We start from the raw sequence: 24217 nt of genomic DNA on the forward strand, positions 1-24217 counted from the left end.
AAAAAAAGTTAAATGTTCATTTTTATTTAAACATTCCAAAAATTCCTGTGAAGCACCAGAAGGGTTAATAAGCTTCTTGAATATGGTTTTGAGCACCATGAGGGGTGCAGTTTTTAGAATGGTGTCACACTTGGGTATTTTATATCATATAGACTCCTCAAAATGACTTCAAATGAGATGTGGTCCCTAAAGAAAAATGGTGTTGTAAAAATGAGAAATTGCTGTTCAACTTTTAACCCTTATAACTCCCTAACAAAAAAAAATTTTGGTTCCAAAATTGTGCTGATGTAAAGTAGACATGTGAGAAATGTTACTTATTAATTATTTTGTGTGACATATCTCTGTGATTTAATTGCATAAAAATTCAAAGTTGGAAAATTGCGAAATTTTCATAATTTTCGCCAAATTTCTTTTTTTCACAAATAAACGCAGGTACTATCAAAGAATTTTTACCACTGTCATGAAGTACAATATGTCACGAGAAAACAATGTCAGAATCACTGGGATCCGTTGAAGCGTTCCAGAGTTATAACCTCATAAAGGGACAATGGTCAGAATTGTAAAAATTGGCCCGGTTATTAACGTGCAAACCACCCTTGGGGGTAAATGGGTTAAACCATCAGATAATAAATAACACGTACTTCAGCAAGGGAAACTATGGTACAACACTGAAAAAAACGGTGACAGCCCCTGTGGATGTCTGCATCTATTCCATGAATAAAGGGCTATCAGTGCATGTCACAAAATGGGGGTTTAAGGAACATGTAGTATAGCATTTACCTGTTCCTTAAACCCCCATTTTGTAACATGCACTAATAGCACTTTATATGTGATGGTTTAATTATGTATGTAATTGTTTTTGTTGAATAAAATATGTATAGATACTCTTTTCAAAATTTGGACGTGTACTCCTTGTAATTCTCTGGTATAAATTCATGTCTGCTGGAGTGTCCTCGTTATTGAATTTAATGCGATCTCTCATGTTGACATTTATAACACATGGCTATGAGCATGTGTGAGAGATCTTGTTTGTCTTGGTCCATGCTGGGCTGTATTCATGGTAACGAGGTGAAGCTGCTAATGCCCATCTTGACCAGGGGTCTGGAAGAGGGTAAAGCTGAAGAAGAGTGTGCGCTAAGAGCGGAACAAGACAGTCACCCGGTGGTGGCAGATGTCCGTGAAGAAGATGAGACCCCACTTTTCAAGAGCATAATGGAGGTACCCGAAGACATGAAAGAAGTGTGTGCCAGTAAGGGTGTGCATGAGGCCTTTAGAAAGGCAACAAAGGCGTGTAGCGTGCACTTGGCGCCTGAGACTCAGCAATTGGTCCTACTGTCAACTAAGGAAGTCACAGTGAAGCGGGTGGCTGTTCTGTGGGATATGTATCTACACTGCCTCCGTACAAAACAGAGGATCATTTTGAAGAATAATGAAGCCGTTCGACGTTTGGAGCGTGAAAGGAAAACTCAAAGTCGGCTGGGCTTAGTGGAAGACACAGTCCAAGTACCCAAAGTTCTGGTGGTGAAAGTCATTGGGAGACTTGGGAGAGTGATGCAGGAGATGGTGGATAAATCTGGTGTGAAGAGACTGAGGATACCGGCTGATGACGAGGTCCAGGTCATGGGTGAAGATGGGATGGCTCCATTCCATGTTGTCGGCTACAGAGAGAGTATTGAGAATATCCGCATGCTCCTGGAATATCGCATGGCATACCTAAGGGAGGTAGAGCAACTGAGACTTGAGAGACTGCAAGTTAATAAACAGCTGCCAGAAAGGCGAAGAAGATGGCGGCCACTTTCGACCCGAAATGTGGACCAACAAAGGGGTGGAAGTATCCAGCCTGAAGGAAGAGTTAGAGGCAGTGACTCCTCGGTTAGCTCAGTGTTGAGTGGCCTAGGTGGGAGACCTTTTAGCGGACGTGTTGACAAAGAGTGTCCCGGGAGCACAGAATCTGGGTGGTGAGGGCCGTTAGACACCTAGTGGGTCTGAAAAGGGTCCCTGGGAGGATTAGCGGCGCATCCCGCGCCTTGCTGCGATGTCCTGGGGGGAGGCCCTCACCACCCAGATTCTGTGCTCCCGGGACACTTCTGCCCGGACTGGCTTTATTATAAGGTTGTGCCTTAACAAGGGATCGGTCGTACACCCCCTACCACTGCCACTAATATGCATCTATGTCAAAGGACTTGAGTAACCCCATGAGTAAGACCCGGGAGGGTCGAAACGTCGGGTTTTTGTCTATTTCAAATGAATATGAATGTGGCAACCACTTCTTTTTTGTTTTGTTTTCTTCAATAAAATTGGCATACACCTTTTGCATCTTACCAGTCTTGAGGGTGCGGTAATCTTTTTTGAATGATTGACTTGACCTCACGGTCAGTTTACCAGCACCTCCTTGTCCCTGACCTGAGTGCACACCATTTTCCTTGTCTACAGACAGTGGAAGAACTTTTTTGGTGCAATTTATTTCCAAATCTTGGAAAGCATTTTGCGCTCATTTGGGGATCCTTGTCGTTTTCTTCAGCGTTTCATCCGCAGTCTAATGGGCAAACAAAGTCTGACACCTATGTCTTGGCTTCTGTTGCTACTGCTGCTGATGTTGCAAACAATTTTTAGAAATGTGACTCCAAGTTGGGTCTCCATCTGGTGGGTTGCCTGTAGTGGAAGGGGTGTCAGAACCATTTCTACTCTGGTGAAATTGATGCCACTTTAGTGGTGTGTGGCAATAATTTTTTGAAATCTTTGTAATTCAAGTTGGGTCTCCTTCATGTGTGTTGCTTGTAGCAGTAGGACTCCCAGACTGGTAGGCCTGCACTTTACTTTCAGTTAACTACCCGTGTTACCGTCCTAGCTGGCCATGTGAGTGGAAGCAGGGAAGAGTGCTCCCGCTGCCAGAAGGACAAAAATCCTGCTTTAACCCCGATTTTCGGGTAAACTCACCTAAATCCGGCTGGCTGAAGGTCCGGAGAGTGCAGCGGTGCGGAGCAGCAGGTCCGGAGTCGGCAGCGATGACCAGGAGGCGGCAGAAAGACGCTGGCACCAGCGATGCAGGAGCCAGGGAAGATGGCTCCGATGCTAGGGAGGACGCCGAGAAGGAGAACGCCGCATGTCAGCGGCGCATGGAGTTGGCCACAAAGCTGCAGCAGTATGCCAGAGTGGAGGCTGCTGCGGAGGCAGAACCAGGATCTGGAGCTGGAGCTGACCAGGAGGAGGAGGAAGCAAGCATGGCTGAGCAGCATGAGGTACAGAGGGGGAAGGAGAGAGGCAGCATGGCTGGGGCTAGTGGGGGACCTGAAGCCATATCACAGGGAGAGGAGCCGACTCTTAGAGATGTTATCACACTGATCTCTTCATGTCAGCAATCCCTGAACTCCTTGGCCCAGCAGATGCAGGAAGTTAAAGGGGACACGGCACAGATTAATGCGGCTCTGCAGAAAATGGACAAACGTATAGGAGTGGTGGAGGAGAGGGTGAGCACGGCAGAAGATCACATAGTTAAGCTACAAAAAGCTGAAAAGAAGTTTGCCCAAGCAATGGCCGAGCTCGCTGCCAAAAATGAGGATCTGGAAAATAGATCCAGAAGAAATAATATACGTATAGTGGGGCTGCCTGAAAAGACTGAGGGGAGAAATCCCACTGAGTTTGTTGAAAACTGGCTGCTGGAGAAGATTGGGAGCACAGTGTTGACAAAAGTTTTTGCTGTTGAACGGGCTCATAGGGTCCCGCCGCAGCCCCCTGCCCCAGGAGCGAATCCCCGTACCATGCTTGCTAAAATACTCAATTACAGAGACAGAGACATTATCCTCAGAAAGGCTAGAGAGATGGAGGATCTGACGGCTGGAGGTCAGAAAATCGCCATTTATCCGGATTATTCCGCTGCGGTTCAGAAACAGCGGATGAAGTTTACTGGAGTCAAGCGGCGACTGAGGGAGCTGGGAGTGCAGTACTCAGTGATGTTTCCCGCCAAGCTGAGACTGGTGGCTTTTAATAAGACATTTCTTCCTGACACCGGAGGACGCTACCCAGTGGCTTGATACTCATGAGAAAAAACTTAAGGGAATGGGCGACTGACATTTCGGCGAGATCCAGTTGGGATTTGTTTTCTCTGTCGATGGAGGAGAGTTCTGCGCTCGTTAGCAATGGTTAAAGAGTTGAGCAACTGTTGGGGGTTTTGCTGGGCCATATTGAAGGAATGGCCGGAGGGGACAGTACCAACTACTAAGTACGGGGGAGGAGGGTTATGCTGGGTACTGTGAACTGGTTTGGTACTTTTTCTATATGTTAATATAAGTTGAAATATTAAGATACAATAAAGTGAAAGTTGGGGGGGAAATTGTGATTGCTATGGCAGCGGGACACGAATGGAGAGGGTTAAGTAAGGGAGAGTGTTCGCAGTGGGCAGTGGAGCCCCACTCTTGCTGAGAGGAAGAATGTGTTACAATGGGGGGGTTAGGGGGGTAAGTTGGGAGGGGGCAGGGGGGGGTGGGAGGGTTGGGGCAGCTCATACTTGGGAAATTGGATACTTTAAGAAATGATGAGCCACATGATGGGAGATTGTATTAAAATATTAAGTTGGAATGTGAGAGGTCTGGCGGATAAAACACGGCGGGCGGCAAGTCTGCAGTATGTCCGAGAACAGAAGGTCTCAATGATATGCCTGCTGGAGACACATTTAGTGCGGGAGAGGGTGAACGTATTGAATAGGCGCTGGATACAGAGGGCGTATCATTCTACTTTCTCGACGTATTCTAGGGGTGTGTCTGTGTTGATTCCTGCGGGGGTGCAGTATGAGGAGGTAGCGGTAAAAGAGGATGTGGATGGTCAGTATGTGGTGGTGAAATGTAAAATAAACGGAGTGTTGATGTGTATAGCGGCAATGTATATTCCGCCCCCATACTCAAGTAAGAAGATAAGAGAGGTGCTGGAGAGGGTAGAGCGTTGGGGACCGTTACCATCTCTAATTATTGGCGATCTTAATAATATCTGTGATGACTTTTGGGATAAAAACAAAAATCCCCAGAATAGAACAGGGGGACATATCACTACGTTTGGGACCTATGTCCGGGAAGTAGGTATGATTGATTTATGGAGAGTTAGACATATTGGGGAAAGGACGTACTCATGCTACTCGCCAGCTCATGGTACTTTGTCTAGGATTGACTTGGCGCTGGGTAACTGTTTACTGGACACGATGGTAAGGGACGTGAGATATTTACCTAGGGCTCTTTCAGACCATAGTCCAGTTGAGGTGGAATTTCGGCCGGTGGGGACACGGATCGGGAGCAGGAAGGAGTGGAAGATTCACCCTAATTGGCTACACAGTATGGACTTGGAAAAGATAAAGAAGGAGTTGGTGGAATTTTTTGAGATTAACGAGGGAAGTGTAGATGTTCTTACAGTGTGGGAAGCCATGAAGGCGTACTTGAGAGGACTGCTGTTCAGGGATATTAGCAGGTGTAAGAGGAAATCAAGAGAGACAGAGAGGTTGGCGGTTGATGGGCTGAGGATAGCCGAGGATGAGATGGTAATAGCGGGTACTCCGGAAGCTGGGAGGAGGCTAAAGGCAGCTCAGAGTCAGTTGGAGGAGGTATTGCTCGGTAAGGCTGAAAGGAAGAGGGAATTCATGAATCTGGCTTTTTACCAGGAGGTTGAATCTGTGGGTCATTTGCTATCGATGGTGGATTCTGCCCAGAGAAACACTTCCTTTGTTCATTCTTTGGTATCGGGGAGCGGTGTGGCTATCTCTGAGACTTCAGAGATTTTGGACATTTTTGCGGATTTTTATGCGGACTTATATTCCTCTCAGGTATATGGGTTGGTGGAGGACACGGTGGCGTTCCTTGAGGAATTGGAGCTCCCAAGGCTGAGTGACATAGATAGAGAAGATTTGGAAGCTCCCATCACGGAGGAGGAGTTGGGTCGGGCACTGCAGTCTATGGCTAATGGGAAGGCACCTGGCGTAGATGGATTTCCTGCTGAAATTTATAAAAACTTTGGGGAAGTGCTGATCCCTAAATTAAGTGTACTTCTGGTGGAGGCTAGGAGTGGCGGTCGCCTACCGGCATCTATGCGGGAGGCCATAATAGTGGTGATTCCTAAGGAGGGGAAGGACCCGACACAGCCGGATTCATATCGGCCAATCTCCTTGCTTACTACAGACGTTAAACTTCTGGCTAAGGTGTTGGCGATGAGGTTGACAAGTGTTATTTCCGGCCTGGTGCACTCAGACCAGTCCGGCTTTATGCCTGATCGGTCCACTGCGATCAACTTACGAAGGCTGTATATGAATTTGCAACTCAGATCCGACAACTGTGGCCAGAGAGTTATTGCATCTTTAGACGCCCATAAGGCATTTGATAGTGTGGAGTGGGGATATCTCTGGCAGGTGCTCCGGAGTATGGGGTTTGGACCGCAGTTCATATCCTGGATTCAACTAATGTACTCGATGCCGATGGCTAGGGTTAGGGTAAATGGGGAGTTATCACGGACCATACAACTGGCTAGAGGGACGAGGCAGGGGTGTCCGCTCTCTCCTCTTTTGTTTGCTCTGGCTGTGGAACCACTGGCTGCTAAGCTTCGACGGTCTGATGAGGTGACTGGGTTTAAATATGGGATGATTGAAGAAAGGGTGGCGTTGTATGCGGATGACATTCTGCTATTTCTGGCTGACCCGGGTATGTCCTTGGAGGGAGCCATTGGGATTATTGAGCGTTTCGGATCGGTGTCGGGACTTAGGATAAACTGGAGTAAGTCTGTCTTGTTTAAGGTGGATGATGATGGTGGGGAGCCACTGGAGGATGGGCGACTGGAGGTGACTAGCCAATTTAAGTACCTTGGAATATGGGTATCTATGCCTGTTACTGACTATATACATAGAAATCTGACTCCAATCTTAGGTGTTCTTAAAGCGAAAGCGGATGCTTGGCTTAAACTGCATTTATCTGTGGTAGGTAGGGTGAATCTTATTAAAATGATTTTGATGCCAAAAATACTGTATATTCTTCATAATGCGCCAGTTTGGATACCACGCGGGAGATTTAGACAGATTAACTCTCTGTTCAGGAATTTGATATGGGGGAGACAGCATCCGCATATCAAACTGGAGACACTTCAGCGACCCAAGGAAGATGGGGGATTGGCATTGCCTAACCCTGAAATATATTTTCTTGCAGCCCAGAGTCAGCATCTAAAAGGGTGGGCGCATGAAGGGTCATCTGGGGCGGTACAGCAGCTGATGGAAGTGGTGACAAAAAGAAGGCCAGTGGTACAATGTTTGGAGGATGGATCCCTGGGGGCTCTGGGGAAATTATACCCGACTGTGTTGTTGATACGCAGGCTGTGGGGTAGGCTGAGACATATACGGGGGATCACGGATTTGACTAGATTCTCACCGCTATGGCATAACAGCAACTTACAGGAGTTTGAGGCACTGGGGGTACTGACAGAATGGCAAGTCAAAGGGATTCAATACGTGTATCAAATAATTGAGCGAGGTGAATTGAAATCATTTTCCCAATTACAGGCGGAATTTGGTCTTGGGACTGTGGGGGAATTTCAGTATTTGCGGATGAGGCATGCTTTTGGAGCTCAGAGTAGAAACGGAAGTATTGGAATTCAGAGGGATATAGTACTGGAGTATGTGTGTAATGAAGGGACTACTGGGGGAGTCATATCTACTTTGTATAAAGATCTGTTGCACACTTTCCTATTGGGGTTTCCAATAATGGCGAGAGCTAAGTGGGAGAGGGATCTGGGTCCAATGGAGAATGAGACTTGGGAGTCGGTGTTAGAATGGGTCCCACGATTGTCACTGAGCGAACCGTATAGACTGTCACAGCTCTATGTGATACACAGGGTTTATAAGTCTCCGATGGTGCTATATAAGGCTGGTTTGCGTGATGATTCTGAATGCCCGAGGTGTAAAACTGCAGATGCTGATATACTCCATATGATGTGGACGTGTCCGAGATTGGCTGCTTTTTGGGTGGTAGTTTTGAGTCGTATGGAAGGTGCATATGGATGTAAGGTGCCAAGGGATCCTATAGTGTGCTTGTTGGGATGTGTGGATGAGATTGGAGTGGATAACAACCTGAAGATAGCTATTGCCAGATTGTTATACATGGCTAGGAAGGTAATAGCTCGAAATTGGATTAGGGAAGAACCGCCGTCAAGAGGAGAGTTCCTCCAGTATGTGAAGCAGGGCCTGACACTAGAAAAGGGGTTTTATAAAAAAAGAGGGAAAATCGAAATGTTCAATAAAATGTGGTCTCCGTGGATTGCTATGGGATAGGGGTATTATAGAGGGAGAGTTAATTAAGGTTCCTAATTAATGGTAATGTTAAATGTGGCTTATATTATTGGCCGAGGGATTAGATAGTATATTGGTCTAATGATGGAAGTGCTAAGCAAGGTGAGCTGCTTTGTTGGGTGGGGTTGGGGGGTGGTGGGATTGAAGGGGAATGTTTGAAGGGGGAGAAAAAAGCTTTGTATTGAAAATGAGAATGTAACATGTCATTTATCTTGTTATTCTTAATAAAAATTTATTTGAATAAAAAAAAACTACCTGTGTTACCCTTAACAATAGTAGTCTATGAAGCTGATATTTGTGCCCCGAGTGTGGCTGAACAGAAAAGCAATTTGAATTGTTGCATGAGGTATCAGAACTCACATAACAGTAGGCCTACCAGTCCCTCACCCACATCTTAATCTGAACTTAAATTCAAAGCTGTAAATGCTGGCCCAGACCCTGTCTCGTTCATGGCCAATGCCTGACTGCTGCTGTGCCATTAGAAAATTTCTAGTGTGGGTCAATTGATGCCACTTTTTCTGGTGTCTGTCCCTAATTTGAGCTAATTTGAGCTGTTTTGGCAGCTTTTGGACCCCCCGAAGGTGTTGTCTATGAGTATGGCTTTGCTTCCAATTGAGTACAAAGGGGTTCGGTTATGTTTGGCGAACTGTTTGGCAAACATCAGGAAGTTTTCCAAACCGAGCCCAACATTCAAAGGTTCGCTCATCTCTAACCGTAACCCTTCTAGTGTAACAGATACCAAAGCGACTGACGAACCATGCAAGAATCAACGATCTTAGAAATCTGAAATTCCAAATTGCCATCCACAATGAGCACAGATGGAGGTAGTGAACTGAGAAGTGTAGACCGCCTAATTTTCATCAAGATGAACAAGTCATGGATCTCCAATGACTTTTGCACCCCAGTCGCACACTGGCAAGACTAGGAGATAGTGTTGTTTTAGTGTGTTGCATTGATTATTATTATTATTTATTTATATAGCACCATTAAATCCATGGCGCTGTACATGAGAAAGGGGTTACATACAAAGTTATAGATACAGTGCCTTGCGAAAGTATCTGGCCCCCTTGAACTTTTCAACCTTTTCCCACATATCATGCTTCAAACATAAAGATACCATATGTAATTTTTTGTGAAGAATCAACAACAAGTGGAACACAATTGTGAAGTTGAACGAAATGTATTGGTTTATTTAACTTTTTGTGGAAATTCAAAAATTGAGAAGTAGGGCGTGCAATGTTAGTTGGTACATTTGGTACATATACATTGCACAATATAATTGGTATGTCTCTGTAACTGCCTTGTAGTATAAGATAATATCCGTGGGATCAGCTTTGCCACCCCCGCCTTTTTACTGGTCTGAGAGCCAAATACATTGTGGGGTGTAGATGCTTGGCAAAGTTGCAATTCTCCTTTAAATTTAAGTGGGATTCCTGTAAAAACACAATGTTTGCATGATGTGTGCGTAATTTGTTAAAAACCATACTTCTCTTAATGTTGGAGTTAAGACCCTTAACATTCAGTGTTAAAATTTTAGCCATTGTCTCGGGTGTAGTAGTGTGAAGTACATGAAGTTTTACCTACATGTTGCACTGTGCTCCGGAGATTATTCGGGTCTTCATTTGGATTCAGGAAATAGTAGAACAGTGACAGGGAACCATTTTTTTAACCTATTGATTAAGACACAAGAGGGACTGGGAAAGACAAAGACCCAACAAACATTTAAAAAACAAAAACAAATGTACACATCAATGATGTTACCATTAAAGAGGAAGAGGAGGAGAGCAGAATCTATTCAGCTCTCAAACTCCCCATCCCTTGGTACAGGTTAAATCAAAGTGGTGTAGAGACAGATCTCCCAAAACCTCCCCCGAGACACTCTGATGGGAGGAACAAGGGAAAGACAAACCCTTGTGAGGGAGTTGTGGCACTAGGCATAGTGCAATAGCTCCTAACAGAGCACTAAAGAAAAGTTGGATGAGCTATTCCCAGTTCACCGTCCAGATATATAGCAAATACAACATTATATGAGCGAAAATTGGCAAACATTAACATTAAAGATCCTAGAAAAAATATCTAGTGAAGTATATCTTCCATGGCTTAAAGGTATCACTCCTAGAATACGTCTGTCATCATTGGGCAGAAAAGTATTCACATGGCTTAGAGGTAAAAGAATATCTCAGGTTGGGTTACATTGTGGCGTTTCTCCTGGAGCTTTTAGTTTGCCAAATTGATAGTGGTGAAATAGTGTGAAGTTACAGTTTTCAATACGCCAGGTTAGAGAGCAGGATCTCCAAGTCTGAACAGAAAGCCGGAAGGTCGTTGATGGAACGTAAGACAGTAGTGCGTCCATCGTTTATCACTAAAAGTGCAAATGGAAAACCTCAATGTTACTTAAAATCTGTTTTTCAAGAATATAACGTGTGGTTTTAAGTGTCTTCTTCTTTGGAGAGTTATCCTGGAGAGGTCAGAATATAATTGAATGGGAGTCCCTTCAAAGTCAATTCTATGGAGAGTGCGGGCTTTAGACATTATGGCCTTCTTTATCTGAAAGTCATATACACAGCAGATCACATCACGCGGTTGAGCCTGAAAGCCACTAGGGTGCAGTGCTCGGTCTAGTTTAAATTTATAGGATGCAGGTTGGCCCAGGATGGAGTTGAACACCAATTCACGTGTTGCATGAAGATCTTCTGGTCCTGCAGCCTCAGGAATGCTTCTCTCCCTTATGTTGTTGCGCCGACCCCTATAGTCCTCAAGATGCTTGTTTCATCCAAAGTAGAGATGGCGAACTCGAACAGTATAATTTGGCGTCTATACCAAACACCTACTCTTTGGGCACAGACACTAAACATGGACTTCACCAGGAAGTCCGTATTACTGTTCGTGTTCAGCCCCCCGAACACCGGGTGTTTGTTGTGCTGTCATGTGCAAACACTGCTTCTGATCAGCGGTAAAATCATCATTGCCAGTCAGACAACCACGATTCCCACACTGTCAAATGACAATGTGAGACTGCAGCTGTGATCGGAGGTATAAAGTACTACTCCCATCAGCAGATGCCTGCTGCCGCTAATAACAGTGATAAATAAATAATTTAAAAAACCGGTGTGGGGTCCCCCCCATTTTTGACAACCAGCCAAGCTAAAAGCAGACAGCTGGGGGTTGGCATTCTCAGGCTGGTAAGGGGCGATGGATATTGCCCCCAAACCTAAAACTAGCGTCCCACAGCTGCCCAGAAAAGGGGTATCTACTAGATACGCCAATTTGGGTGCTTTGCCCATCTCTTCCCACTTGCTCTGTAGCAGTGGCAAGACGGGGTTCATTTTTGTGGGATTAATGTACACTTTGTATTGTCAGGTAACATCAAGCCCACGGCTTAGTAATGGAGAGGCATCTATAAGACAAATCTCCATTACTAATCCTATAGTTAGGTGGTAAATAAAGCCACAGCCAGAATTAAGTCTTTTATTTGAAATAAAACAGACACTTTTCCATTTTTATTTAAAAACTAGCTGAAGAGCCTGGCGTTGCCTGGGAATAGTAAATATCTGTGGTTAGTTATAGCACCTCACTTCTCTTATTTTCCCTCCTCCTGTATATAGTATATACTTGTATGTCTTATCCTCCTACATATAGTATATACCTGTAAGTCATCTCCTCCTGTATATAGTATGTACCTGTGTGTCATCTCCCCTGTATATAGTGTGTACCTGTATGTTATCTCCTCCTGTATATAGTATATACCTGTATGTCATCTCCCCTGTATATACCTGCTGTATGTCATCTCCTCCTGTATATAGTATATACCTGTAAGTCATCTCCTCCTGTATATAGTATATACCTGCATGTCATCTCCTCCTGTATGTAGCATATACCTGTGTCATCTCCCATATATAGTATATACCTGTATGTCATCTCCTCCTGTATATAGTATGTACTTGCGTGTCATCTCCCCTGTATATAGTATATACCTGTATGTCATCTCCCCTGTATATAGTATATATCTGTGTGTCATCTTCTTCTGTATTAGACCTCGTTCACATGTTATTTGGTCAGTATTTTTACCTCAGTATTTGTAAGCTAAATTGGCAGCCTGATAAATCCCCAGCCAACAGGAAGCCCTCCCCCCTGGCAGTATATATTAGCTTACACATACACATAATAGACAGGTCATGTGACTGACAGTTGCCGTATTTCCTATATGGTACATTTGTTGCTCTTGTAGTTTATCTGCTTATTAATCAGATTTTTAATTTTGAAGGATAATACCAGACTTGTGTGTGTTTTAGGGTGAGTTTCATGTGTCAAGTTGTATGTGTGTTGAGTTGCGTGTGGCGACACGCATGTAGCGACTTTTGTGAGATGAGTTTTGTGTGGTGACATGCATGTAGCAACTTTTTGTGTGTTGAGTTGCATGTGACAGGTTATTGTAGCAAGTTGTGTGCAGCAAGTTTTGCGCATGGCGAGTTTTGCGCATGGCGAGTTTTATGTGTGGTGCGTTTTGAGTATGTGCAAGTTTTGTGTAAGGCAACTTTTGCATGTGTTGTAACTTTTGTGCATGTGGCAATTTTTCCGCGTGTGCAAGTTTTGCATGTGGCGAGTTTTCCATGAGGTGAGTTTTGCACGTGTGGCGAGTTTTGCGTGAGCCTAGTTTTGCATGTGGCGAATTTTGCGCGTGGTGAGTTTTGAGTAGAGACTTTTGTGTTTCGACTTTTATGTGGTGAGGTTGGTGTGCGGTGAAATGTGTGCTGAGGGTGGTATATGTGTTCGAGCACGTGGTAGTGTGTGGCTCGTTTTGTGTGTGCATTCATATCCCCGTGTGAGGTGAGTATCACATGTCGGGGGCCCCACCTTAGCAACTGTACGGTATATACTCTTTGGCGCCATCGCTCTCACTCTTTAAGTCCCCCTTGTTCATATCTGGCAGCTGTCAATTTTTAGATAGGGGAAAAATTGTTTGGTGAATTGTAATGCACGGGGTTAAAATTTCGCCTCACAACATAGCCTATGATGCTCTCGGGGTCCAGATGTGTGACTGTGCAAAATTTTGTGGCTGTAGCTGCGACGGTGCAGATGCCAATCCCGGACATACACACATACACACACACACACACATACACATACACACACACACACACACACACACACACATTCAGCTTTATATATTAGATAAGAAACACAGTTATGCTCATCTAACGCTTAATTCCACTGTAATAAAACAAAAATAAAAAACAACAATATCCCTCACCTCTCTGTCGTTCTGTCCCATGCCATAATCCATGTCTGGGGTTTAATAGTTTTCAACCTGGACAGTGCTAAGATGCGACCGTCCAGGCTGGGAACCACTGGTGAATGAGCTGCTGTGAGCACAGTATCAGTGACCAGCGGTGACATCATAGAGGTTACTGAAGATCACGGAGGCTGCGTTCCCAGATGGTCTAAACTGCGGTGACCTCGGTGAGATCCCCACTAGCACCATGAGAAGGTCTCAATATGGTGCAGAGGCGAGTTCACCGCAGTTCAAATTCACCACAATGACATTCTCCCGGTGAACTGCGGTGAATCAGGCCTTCTGATTTGCCACTGAAATACAGTTTTATAACAAATGATTTGGAGTAGCAAACGGTGCCTGCGGAGGCTGCCACACAGTTTTTGCACAATCTTCTTCCATGCTGGAAGATGGATTTCACATAAGACAAGATTCGATCTATTTAAATGACAAATTCACTTTCAGCAGCAGTACTAGCGCAGGAGCAACCTCTCTGCACTGTGACACTGACAATAGCGCCAGCAAAATAAGATGTCCCCTTTTTATAGGGCCAGGGACATGTGACTTTTGCAGCCAATTACAGACCTTGTTTCATGACCTTGTGGATGATTTGTGGGCCGACTGCAACACAAAGTTAAAGGGAAAAAAAGCACAAGTCGCTCCTCTAACCTCTCCACACACCCTCATCTCATCACCCCCGCTCATCATAGAGCAATACTATCCTAGGAAACAAAATTATTTATCGAACTGTGACCGAATTTTGCCGACTTTGAATAAAAATGCTCGTGAAAGTGAACAAGAAATCTGAATGTGCTACATTCGTGCCGAATTTGCGATTGGCGAACGTTTTCTGAACAAGTTCACTCATCTCTACACCGGACACACACGGTAAAACTGCAGTGGTCAGTTTCTTGTTTCTCGCACATATATCGATAACCTAAGATGGAGTCAGAGGAACCCTCCTACAAACCGTGAGAACAAAGTAATTACTACAGGACTGTATGAGAAATGGATTAATTCTACAAGAAACGCTGGGGCAACAAATGAGAAAATCAGGGCCCCGTGGCTGGATGCCCCCAAGCATGTTAGGACCAGATGGGGTCTTTGTCCCTGGAACTTCTCTACTCGGTATAATGAAACTCTGATCTTGGTCATATGAAGAGGGTTGGCGTAAGATAGAAACTGCCTGAATATGAGACCTTGTCTGATCTCTGTGACCTGTGTAAGAACTATGGAGATAGCACTATTCTTCTGTATAATGGGGCATGGCGCTGGGGCCTGAATATGAGACCTTGTCTGATCTTTGTGACCTGTGTAAGAACTATGGAGATAGCGCTATTCTTCTGTATAATGGGGCATGGCGCTGGGGCCTGAATATGAGACCTTGTCTGATCTCTGTGTCCTGTGTAAGAACTATGGAGATAGCGCTATTCTTCTGTATAATGGGGCATGGCGCTGGGGCCTGAATATGAGACCTTGTGTGACCTCTGTGTCCTGTGTAAGAACTATGGAGATAGCGCTATTCTTCTGTATAATGGGGCATGGTGCTGGGGCCTGAATATGAGACCTTGTCTGATCTCTGTATCCTTTGTAGGAACTATGGAGATCGCGCTCTTCTTCTGTATAATGGGGCATGGCGCTGGGGCCTGAATATGAGACCTTGTCTGATCTCTGTGTCCTGTGTAAGAACTATGGAGATAGCGCTATTCTTCTGTATAATGGGGCATGGCGCTGTGGCCTGAATATTCCTGTACAGGGGTCTTTGGAGACATAATCTGACCCAAGCATTTTTGATTGGGAGAAGGGAAAATGGGATTGGGGACATTTTATTGTAATTGTCTTTTTAAAAATAACTAATAAAAAGAATAACTGATTAATAAATTTTTTTGTTTTCCAACTATTTTGTTTGTAGGAGAGGTAAAGAGTGAGGCTGAAGATGCTTTATCTAGAGAATTTTACAAAAGAGGGAGGATTGGCAATTTGGAATGTCCTTGTCTATTTTGGGATTGGGAGTTAGGAAAAGGGGCAGGAGACATTTCAGGTTTTGTTTTGGGGGTGGGGACAAAAGATGCAATATTTGTTCATATAGTGTAAATATATGAATGCAGTTAGGTCCAGAAATATTTGGTCAGTGACTGAATCTTGATTTCAGCTTTGCAGGCCAACAAATTTAGATTTATTATAAAACAACTGAGGTACATTTGAAGTGGAGACTTTCAGGGTTTTTTGTTTTTATTGAATTTTCCAAAACAATGTACAAATAGTATAAGACAAAAAGACGTTTTTCGTGACATATTGCAATTCATAGTAGTAAAAACTTTTTTATATAGCTTGTGTTTAATTCTGAAACATTTTTTAGCAATTTTCAAAGTTTGAATTTTTATGCCCTAAAATCAGAGAGATACGTCACATAAAATAGTTAATAAATAACGTTTCCCACATGTCTACTTTACACAATTTTCTGAAACATTTTTTTTGCTGGGAAGTTATAAAGATTAAAAGTTGACCAGCAATTTCTCCTTTTTCCAAAAAAATTTAAAAAAAATAATTTACAAAACAATTTTTTTTAGGAATCACCTCACATTTGAAGTGACTTTGAGGTGCCTATATGACAGAAAATACCCAAAAGTCACAACATTCTAAAAACTGCACCCCTCAAGCTGCACAAAACCACATTCAAAAAGTTTATTAACCCTTCAGGTTCTTCAGGTCCTTCATAGGAATTTTTTTAAATGTAGAAAAAAAATGAACAAAAAAAAAAAAAAAGGAACATACAGCCCCAAAGAAATTTTGTCTAGCTTCTCTGATTACTACAGCTCTCTATATAACATAAAGGGCCATTTCAAAGACCTCCCACCCACTCATTCCAAGAGAAAATTATTGCATATATCAAACTCAACAAATTACCCACAATTCCTGCAGAGTGCTTGGAGGATCTGGAGAGAGATTTTTCTCTAGATGAGGTCACTTCCGTGATTCAAGACTTGAAACTGAGCAAGAGCCCTGGCCCAGATGGCTATACAGCAGGCATCTATAAGCTATTCTCAGACGTGCTGTGCCCCTCCTTTCTAGCAACATGTAACTATATTCTCTCAGGTGCCTTTTTTCCCCCCCAGGCCCTAATGGTCCATATTACGGTTATTCCAAAACAGGGTAAAGACCCTTCGCTCTGTAGCAACTACCGTACCATCTCACTTATAAACATCGATGTCAAAATTTATGCCAAAATGATATCAAAAAGACTTAATTGCCTCTTGCCCCTCCTAATTAACCAAGACCAGGTGGGCTTTGTGCCCGGAAGGGAGGCTAGGGACAATACCATCAGATCTATCTCCATGATTGACAGAGCCAACAAAAAAGGTGACCCTCTGTGTTTACTATCGATAGATGCTGAAAAAGCATTCGATAGAGTGGATTGGGAATTCATGTGCGAAACGCTCAAAGGTATTGGACTACAAGAAAAAGCATTGTGGAGTATAAAAGCCCTCTACGAGTCCCCTTCTGCCCGGGTCAGGGTTAACGGCTCACTGTCCAACTCTTTCTGCATACGGAACGGCATGAGACAGAGGTGCCCGCTGTCCCCTTTACTCTATGTGTTAACTATGGAACACTTGGCAGTCGCAATTCGCAATAACGCTTCCATAGCAGGAATGAAGTTCCAACTGGAAGACCACAAATTAGCATTATTCGCTGACGACATACTCATGTATGTCACTTCCCCTATCACTAGCCTACCTAATATTTTAGCAGAATTAAACAGCTATGGAGACCTAAGTAATTTTAAAATTAACACGCATAAATCTGAAATGCTAAATATTTCATTACCGCCCCCCTTAGTTTCACAGTTATGCTCCTTGTTCCCATTTAGATGGCGTTCAGACTCCCTTGCCTATTTAGGTATACACTTAACCGCTAAGTCCTCACATCTATACGATGCGAACCATAGAATTGCACTACACAACGCGGAGCTTGACCTGGAGAAGTGGAACAAACTGCACTTATCTTGGCTTGGAAGAATTAATGCAATTAAAATGGATCTTTTACCACGCCTCCTTTATTTCTCCCAGAACATCCCTCTGTATCTTCCAGCCTCCTTCTTCTCCAGGCTCAAATCAGCGATAATAAGATTTGTGTGGTCCAGTAAATGTCCACGGCTGGCATATCACCTCCCGTGCAGGAATAAACAGTCCGGAGGACTGGGCCTTCCGGATTTCTTGCTCTATAGCTATGCCTCTCTTTGAACTTGCGTTCTCGATCTGTTCCATCACAAGTCAAGTAAGAGATGGGTAGGCCTTGAGATGACGCTCTTGGGACATAGCTCGGCGACGCACTTCTGGAGAGAGGGCACTGGGGGAATCCGAGGAGATGACCAGCCTTTCATTACTAGACACCTAACTCAGTTCGTTAAGCATGGCATCCAAAAATTAAACTTTTCCTCTATACCAGGCCCCTTGACACCAATTTTTGAAAATCCAGACTTTCCAGCAGGTCAAGACAGGATCATGTTCCTTCACAAACATAGAGACAGTTGCCCGGTGGTCCATGACTATGTAGACCAAACCTCAATCAAGACCTTGGGGGCTATCTTTGCTGATGGAGAGCCGCCGCAGGGCTCGTGGTTCTTCTATGAGCAAATCAAAAGCTATCTCACTGTGTTATCTAGGTGGGCTGACATCTTTAGACAGTTAACTTCTTTGAGTCCGTGTGCCTGGGTGGGGGCCCCTTGTCCCACACAATATCATTGCTGTATAGATTGTTCCAGGGCTGTCAGCCAACTTCACTTGACCCTCCTACTTTCTTCTTAAAATGGGACAATGAATTAAGCACGCAACTGACTCCGGAGGAACGCCTCAAGAGTCTGCTATTTACCTTCAGATCTTCACTTTGCTCAGATTACCAAGAAAGAAGCTGTAAACTCCTGGCCAGATGGTACAGATGTCTGTCTAGTATTCACCTTATGTTCCCCACCGCCCTCGACACTTGCTGGAGGTGCTGGAGCGACAGAGGTACTTACCCCCACATCTGGTGGTCCTGCCCACCTATTCACGACTTCTGGGTGGGCATCTTTGCACTTTATAACAAATTATCTCTCCACAGAGTCCAACCCACCATGGAATTGGCCCTTTTGTCTGTATGTGACCTCTCCATTGCCAAATTCAAGAAAGGTCTATTACGACATTTCCTAACAGCCGCACGTAACGTGATCCCTCGTTTCTGGAAACAGTCAATATCCCCCTCACGTGCTGATTTTGTGGTGGAATTAAACCACATTACAGGATGGAGCAATTGGTTGGCCAGGATACTAGAACTGTAGACAGTGTTTAACACTTGGTCTCCCTGGATTGCTTTTAGAGAATCTGAGGAACTGAACACTTGGCTACACTGACTGATCCTATTGATCCCCTTGAGGCCCATAATCATAACTCCCCTAGACAGTAAATAATACATTAACAGCCATACCTTAGCATAAAAGAATAATAGTCTCAATTTAGTCGGGATTGAAGACCAGATCCTTCCTACCCTTACCTCACCCACCCCTCCTCACCCCCCCTTTTTTTTCTCTTCTCTCTCTCTCTCTACTCTCCTTCTTCTCTCCCTTCTCTTATTCTCTTCCTTTTCTCTCCACCTCTTTTCTACTCTCTCTTCGCTTGGCCTGGCCTCATGTAGATTCCATAACTGACATTGAGTGCTCGGACGAGCCTAGGCACTCTCGCTTTCGTCCGGCGGCTTGGCTCCACCTGGAGCTGGTCGTTGGCTGAATAGTGGGAGCCTCTGATGTATACATCATAAGCAATCTTTTCAAACTATTAGACCTCTGATCAGTCAGAGGTAATTTGTTCACAAAGTTACAACTTTAATGATATGTTGATCAATGTTTGAGTGTTGAAACTTTTAGTATTCAGCTGTCCATTTTTGTATCAATCTCACAATCCTGTATGTGCCTATAACTGCATTTAAACATTTGATTGTAACTGTGTTATTTACATGCAATTCAATAAACTTGATTTACAAAAAAAAGGAACATTTTACTTTTTTCCACAAAAAAAATACTTTAGACCCCAATTTTTTTATTTTCACAAAGTTTACAAGAAGAAAATGGACCCCAAAATTTGTTGTGCAATTTATACTGAGCATGACAATATGGCATATGTGGGAGAAAACCACTATTTGGGTGCACAGCAGAACTTAGTAGGGAAGGAGCGCCATTTGACTAATTGAATGCAAAATTTGCTGGAAGAATAAGCAGATTTCATGTCTCGTTTGAAGAGCCCTTGATGTGCCTAAACAGTGAAAATCCCCCTTTAAGAGATGCCATTTTGGAAACTAGACCTCGCGGGGAATGGATCTAGATGTGTGGTGAGCAAATTGAACTCTGGTGGGCTTCACAGAAGTGTATAACGTTGAGCCACGAAAAATCACATTTTCCCACAAAATATTATTCTAGCCTCAAATTTTGCATTTTTATAAGGGAAACAGGAGAAATTGCACCATACAATTTGTTGTGCAATTTCTCCTGAGTACGTTGATACCCCACATGAGGGAGAGAACTACTATTTGGGTGCACGGCAGGGCTCAGAAGGGAAGGAGCGTCATTTTAATTTTTGAATGTTTAATTTGCTGGAATCATTAGTGGACGCTATGTCCCTTTTTGAGAGCCCCTGATGTGCCTGAACAGTGGAAACCCACCACAAGAGACCCAACTTTGAAAACTAGAACCCTCAAGAAATGTATTTGGATGTGTGGTGAGCACCTTGGTGCTTCACAGAAATTTATAACGTTGAGCCATGAAAATAAAAAATTAAATTTTCCTCAGAAAAATGTGATTTTTTTCCCCAATTTATTTTTATTTTCACAAGGGTAAGAAGAAATTGCACCATACAATTTGTTGTGCAATTTCTCCTAAGTATGCGGATACCCCAAATGTGGGGAGAGTACTGCTTTTGTGGCACAGTGCACAGCTCAGAAGGGAAGAGGTGCCATATGGGAGTTCAGATTTTGCTGGAATGGTTTGAGGGTGCCATGTCACATTGGCAGAGCCCTTGAGGTGCCAGAACAGAACCCTCCCATATTATAAACTACACTTCCCTATGAATTCATCTAGGGGTGCAGTGATCATATTGACACCACATGTGCCTCGCAGACCATTGAGCAGTGAAGAAACAATTAATTACATTTTTACAACTATAATATTGTTTTAGCCCCAAGTTATTAATTTTTCTAAGGGCTAATAGAACTTTTTTCAAACAAACTGAGGTCCATTTTTTTCCTGAGTGCGTCAATACCCTACATGTAATCGGGAGATATTTTTGAGGCACAGTGCAAAGCTCAGAAGTGAAGGACCGCATACTATAGTGCAGATTTTACTGTTAAGGTTTGCGGGTACCTTGACTCACTGGGAGAGCCCGAGTTGCCAGAACCCGCCAAAAGTGACTCCATTTTATAAACTACACCTCTAAACGAATTCATTTAGGGGGGTGAAGTGATCATTTTGACACCACGGATGTGTCACATAATTGTATATCATTGGGCAGTGAAGAAAAAACAACTACATTTTTAACACCAAAATTTTGTTTTAGCCCCAGATTTTACATTTTCAAACAAAAAGTTGGTAAAAATGGCACCTTAATTAGTCCCACAAGTTCTATTGAAAGTGGCAATACCCTATATGTGGCTGTACAGTACTGCTTGGCCATACTAGAGACTTAGAAGGGACAGAGCGCTATTTGCCTCCTGGAACACAGATTTTGCTATAATAGCTTGCAGACTCCATATACAGAGCCCCTAATTGCTAGAAGAGCAGAATCCCCCTCAAGTGACCCCATTTTGGAAAATATACCCCTCTTGGAAATTATCTACAGGTGTAGTGACGATTGTGACTCCATGGGTGTTTTCCAGAAACAAGCAATTAATGTTGCCTAGTCAAAATTGCAAACTGCCGTTATTGTGACCAGTATGTTGCTATCATCCGTACGTTGCAGGCACCAGTACGTTATGCCCACCTCATGCTTAAGGAAACACACACCCATAAGTTAGGCGGGCTCTCGTTGCTTTAGAAATGCCAAACGTGGACATTATATGTAGTTTAGTTACACTGTGGGGTTCAGAAGGGAGGGGGGGGGGGCATTTGTATTTGAGAGCGCAGAATTTGTTGAATTTCTTTGGAAGGTTATGGAGTCATTTCACTTTTCCAGAGCCTTTGTGCTACCAGTAACATGGAAGCCCCCTATATTTCCGTTAACAGATGACAGACCTGAGTGGGAACTTGCTTTTTTGGATTGATTTGAAGCTTTTATTGGGAACATTTTACATAATGTTTGTGATTACATTTATAAAGCGCTCTATGCTGAGTACTTACTCTGGGGCTTCCATCTAAATCTCCAAGTGACGAGATTCAGATGAAACCCCCAAGGGATCCATTCACTTTAATGAGGCAGCAGAGTTATTCTGAACTCCGTCTGGCCTCTGTTCAGCGTTGTCCATCTTTTCAGAGATGCACAAAAATGTGGCCGACAGCACTTTTATGCAGTCCTAAAAAGATGAACACCACCGATTCACAGTGCCTCCATCTTCCTCCCTATAGGGAATATTCTGCTGGGGTTCTGTCTGAATCACATATTTCAGAGATTTACATTGGTGTAAACGCTCAGCGCAGAGCGCAGGATAAATGTGAGCCAAGCCTTACTGCGATCTTTGGGAGACAGAACAAACATTACAGCAGGTGAAGAATTGTTTTTATTTATTTTTCACATCATTACTCGTACGGTATAAGTGATTAGGCAACTTTATTCTTTGGTTTAGTGATACCAGATTTACATCATTTTTTTGTTTGGCTGCTGTCACACACTTAAAAAATGCTTTTTATTGTGCATCACCATATCATGTGAGGGCATGTTTTTTGCGAGATGAGTTGACGTTTTTATTAGTACCATTATCAGACACATGACACTCTTTGATCGCTTTCTATTCTGATTTTTGGGTGGAAGAATGAACAAAAATGAACAAAAGAATGAACAAAAATCAGCAATTTAGGATTCTTTTTTGTTATGTCGCTACGCATGTGGTAAAATTGATAACCGTTTGATTACAGCAATACCACAGTTTTATCTTTTTTATGTTTTGGTGTTTTCACACAAAACAATTTATAGAAAAATTATTTTTGCTTTCCTTTATTCTGAGAGCTATAACCTTTTTATTTTTCCAGTGATGGAGCTGTATGATGGCTCCTTTTTTGCAGGCAAGATGTCGTTTTCAGCGGTACCATGTTTATTTATATTTATCTTTTTGATCGCTTTTTATTCCTCTTTTTTTCAACAATATGATGACAAACCAATGTTTTTTGTCTTGTTTTTTTATTTGATTTTTATGGTGTTCACTAAAGGGGTTAAATAGTGGGACAGTTTTGCAGGTCTGTTCGTTCTGGATGTGACAATACCAAATATGTACTTTTATAGCTTATATTTTTTTACTCAAATATTTATGGGAACAATATATTTTTACTTTTTATTTTTGATCTTTTTTATGTTTTTACATTTTTTATAAAAAAAAATGTTTTACTTTAAATTTTTTTTAACTTTATCCCACTATGGGACTTTCATTTTTTCCAGGCTGATCACTTGTATAGCATTGGGATGCAGGAGCATCGCTATGCTATGCAAACTGTCACCGCTGCTCTGACACACAAAGTTGCCAATTATGATAAAGCAACTTTGCTAGCTCAGGTCATAATCACGACATTGTGTCACCATGGCAACAATCAGGACCCCACAAAGATGTTGCAGGGTCTTGGATCCAAAGGCAAAAGAGGCGGTCTGCTGTGAGTTCGATCAAATCACTTAGGGGGTTAAAGTATCAGGAGCGGTGTGGGACCACTCCTGGCACTGAGTGTCGGGTGTCAGCAGTCAGAATCAGCTGACTCCCGGCGGTGATCGCGCTTGCACAGGCCGTGTGAGCGCAAAATCGTTGGGATGTCACTATGACCCAACTTACAGGGACATATGGATACGTCCAAGGTGGGAAAGGGGTTATCAAAGCCAAACATGATGAATGACAAGGGATTGCCTTAATAGTGGACAACCACTTTAACCCCTTAATCCCCAGGGGTGGTTTGCACGTTAATGCAATGAGGTTATAACTCTGGAACGCTTCAACAGATCCTGATGATTCTGACACTGTTTTCTCGTGACATATTGTACTTCATAATAGTGGTAAAATTGCTTCGATAAGACTTGCGTTTATTTGTGAAAAAAAGCAGAAATGTGGCGAAAATTTTGCAATTTTCCAACTTTTAATTTTTTTACCCTTAAATCACAGAGACATGTCACACAAAATACTTAATAAGTATCATTTCCCAAATGTCTACTTTACATCAGCACAATTTAGGAACCAATTTTTTTTTTGTTAGGGAGTTATAAGGGTTAAAAGTAGACCAGCAATTTCTCATTTTTACAACACCAATTTTTTTTTAGGGACCACATCGCATTTGAAGTAATTTTGAGGGGTCTATATGATAGAAAATAACCAAGTGTGACACCTTTCTAAAAACTGCTCCCCTCAAGGTCCTGAAAACCACATTCAAGCAGTTTATTAACCCTTCAGGTGTTTCACATGAATTTTTGGAATGTTTAAATAAAATTTAACTT

General features: G+C 43.1%; 1 protein-coding gene across 1 annotated transcript in view; it reads left to right on the forward strand.

The window, feature by feature from the left end:
* LOC138666455 (zinc finger protein 665-like) overlaps positions 1 to 24217 on the forward strand; it is a 309850-nt gene that overhangs the window by 154310 nt on the left and 131323 nt on the right. Inside the window, exon 9 of the mRNA XM_069754679.1 lies at positions 18209 to 18231. Within this exon, the coding sequence (XP_069610780.1) occupies positions 18209 to 18231 (23 nt within the window). The remainder of the gene's footprint in view (positions 1 to 18208; positions 18232 to 24217) is intronic.

This window comes from Ranitomeya imitator, chromosome 2, assembly GCF_032444005.1.
Source record: "Ranitomeya imitator isolate aRanImi1 chromosome 2, aRanImi1.pri, whole genome shotgun sequence".
NCBI lineage: Eukaryota > Metazoa > Chordata > Amphibia > Anura > Dendrobatidae > Ranitomeya > Ranitomeya imitator.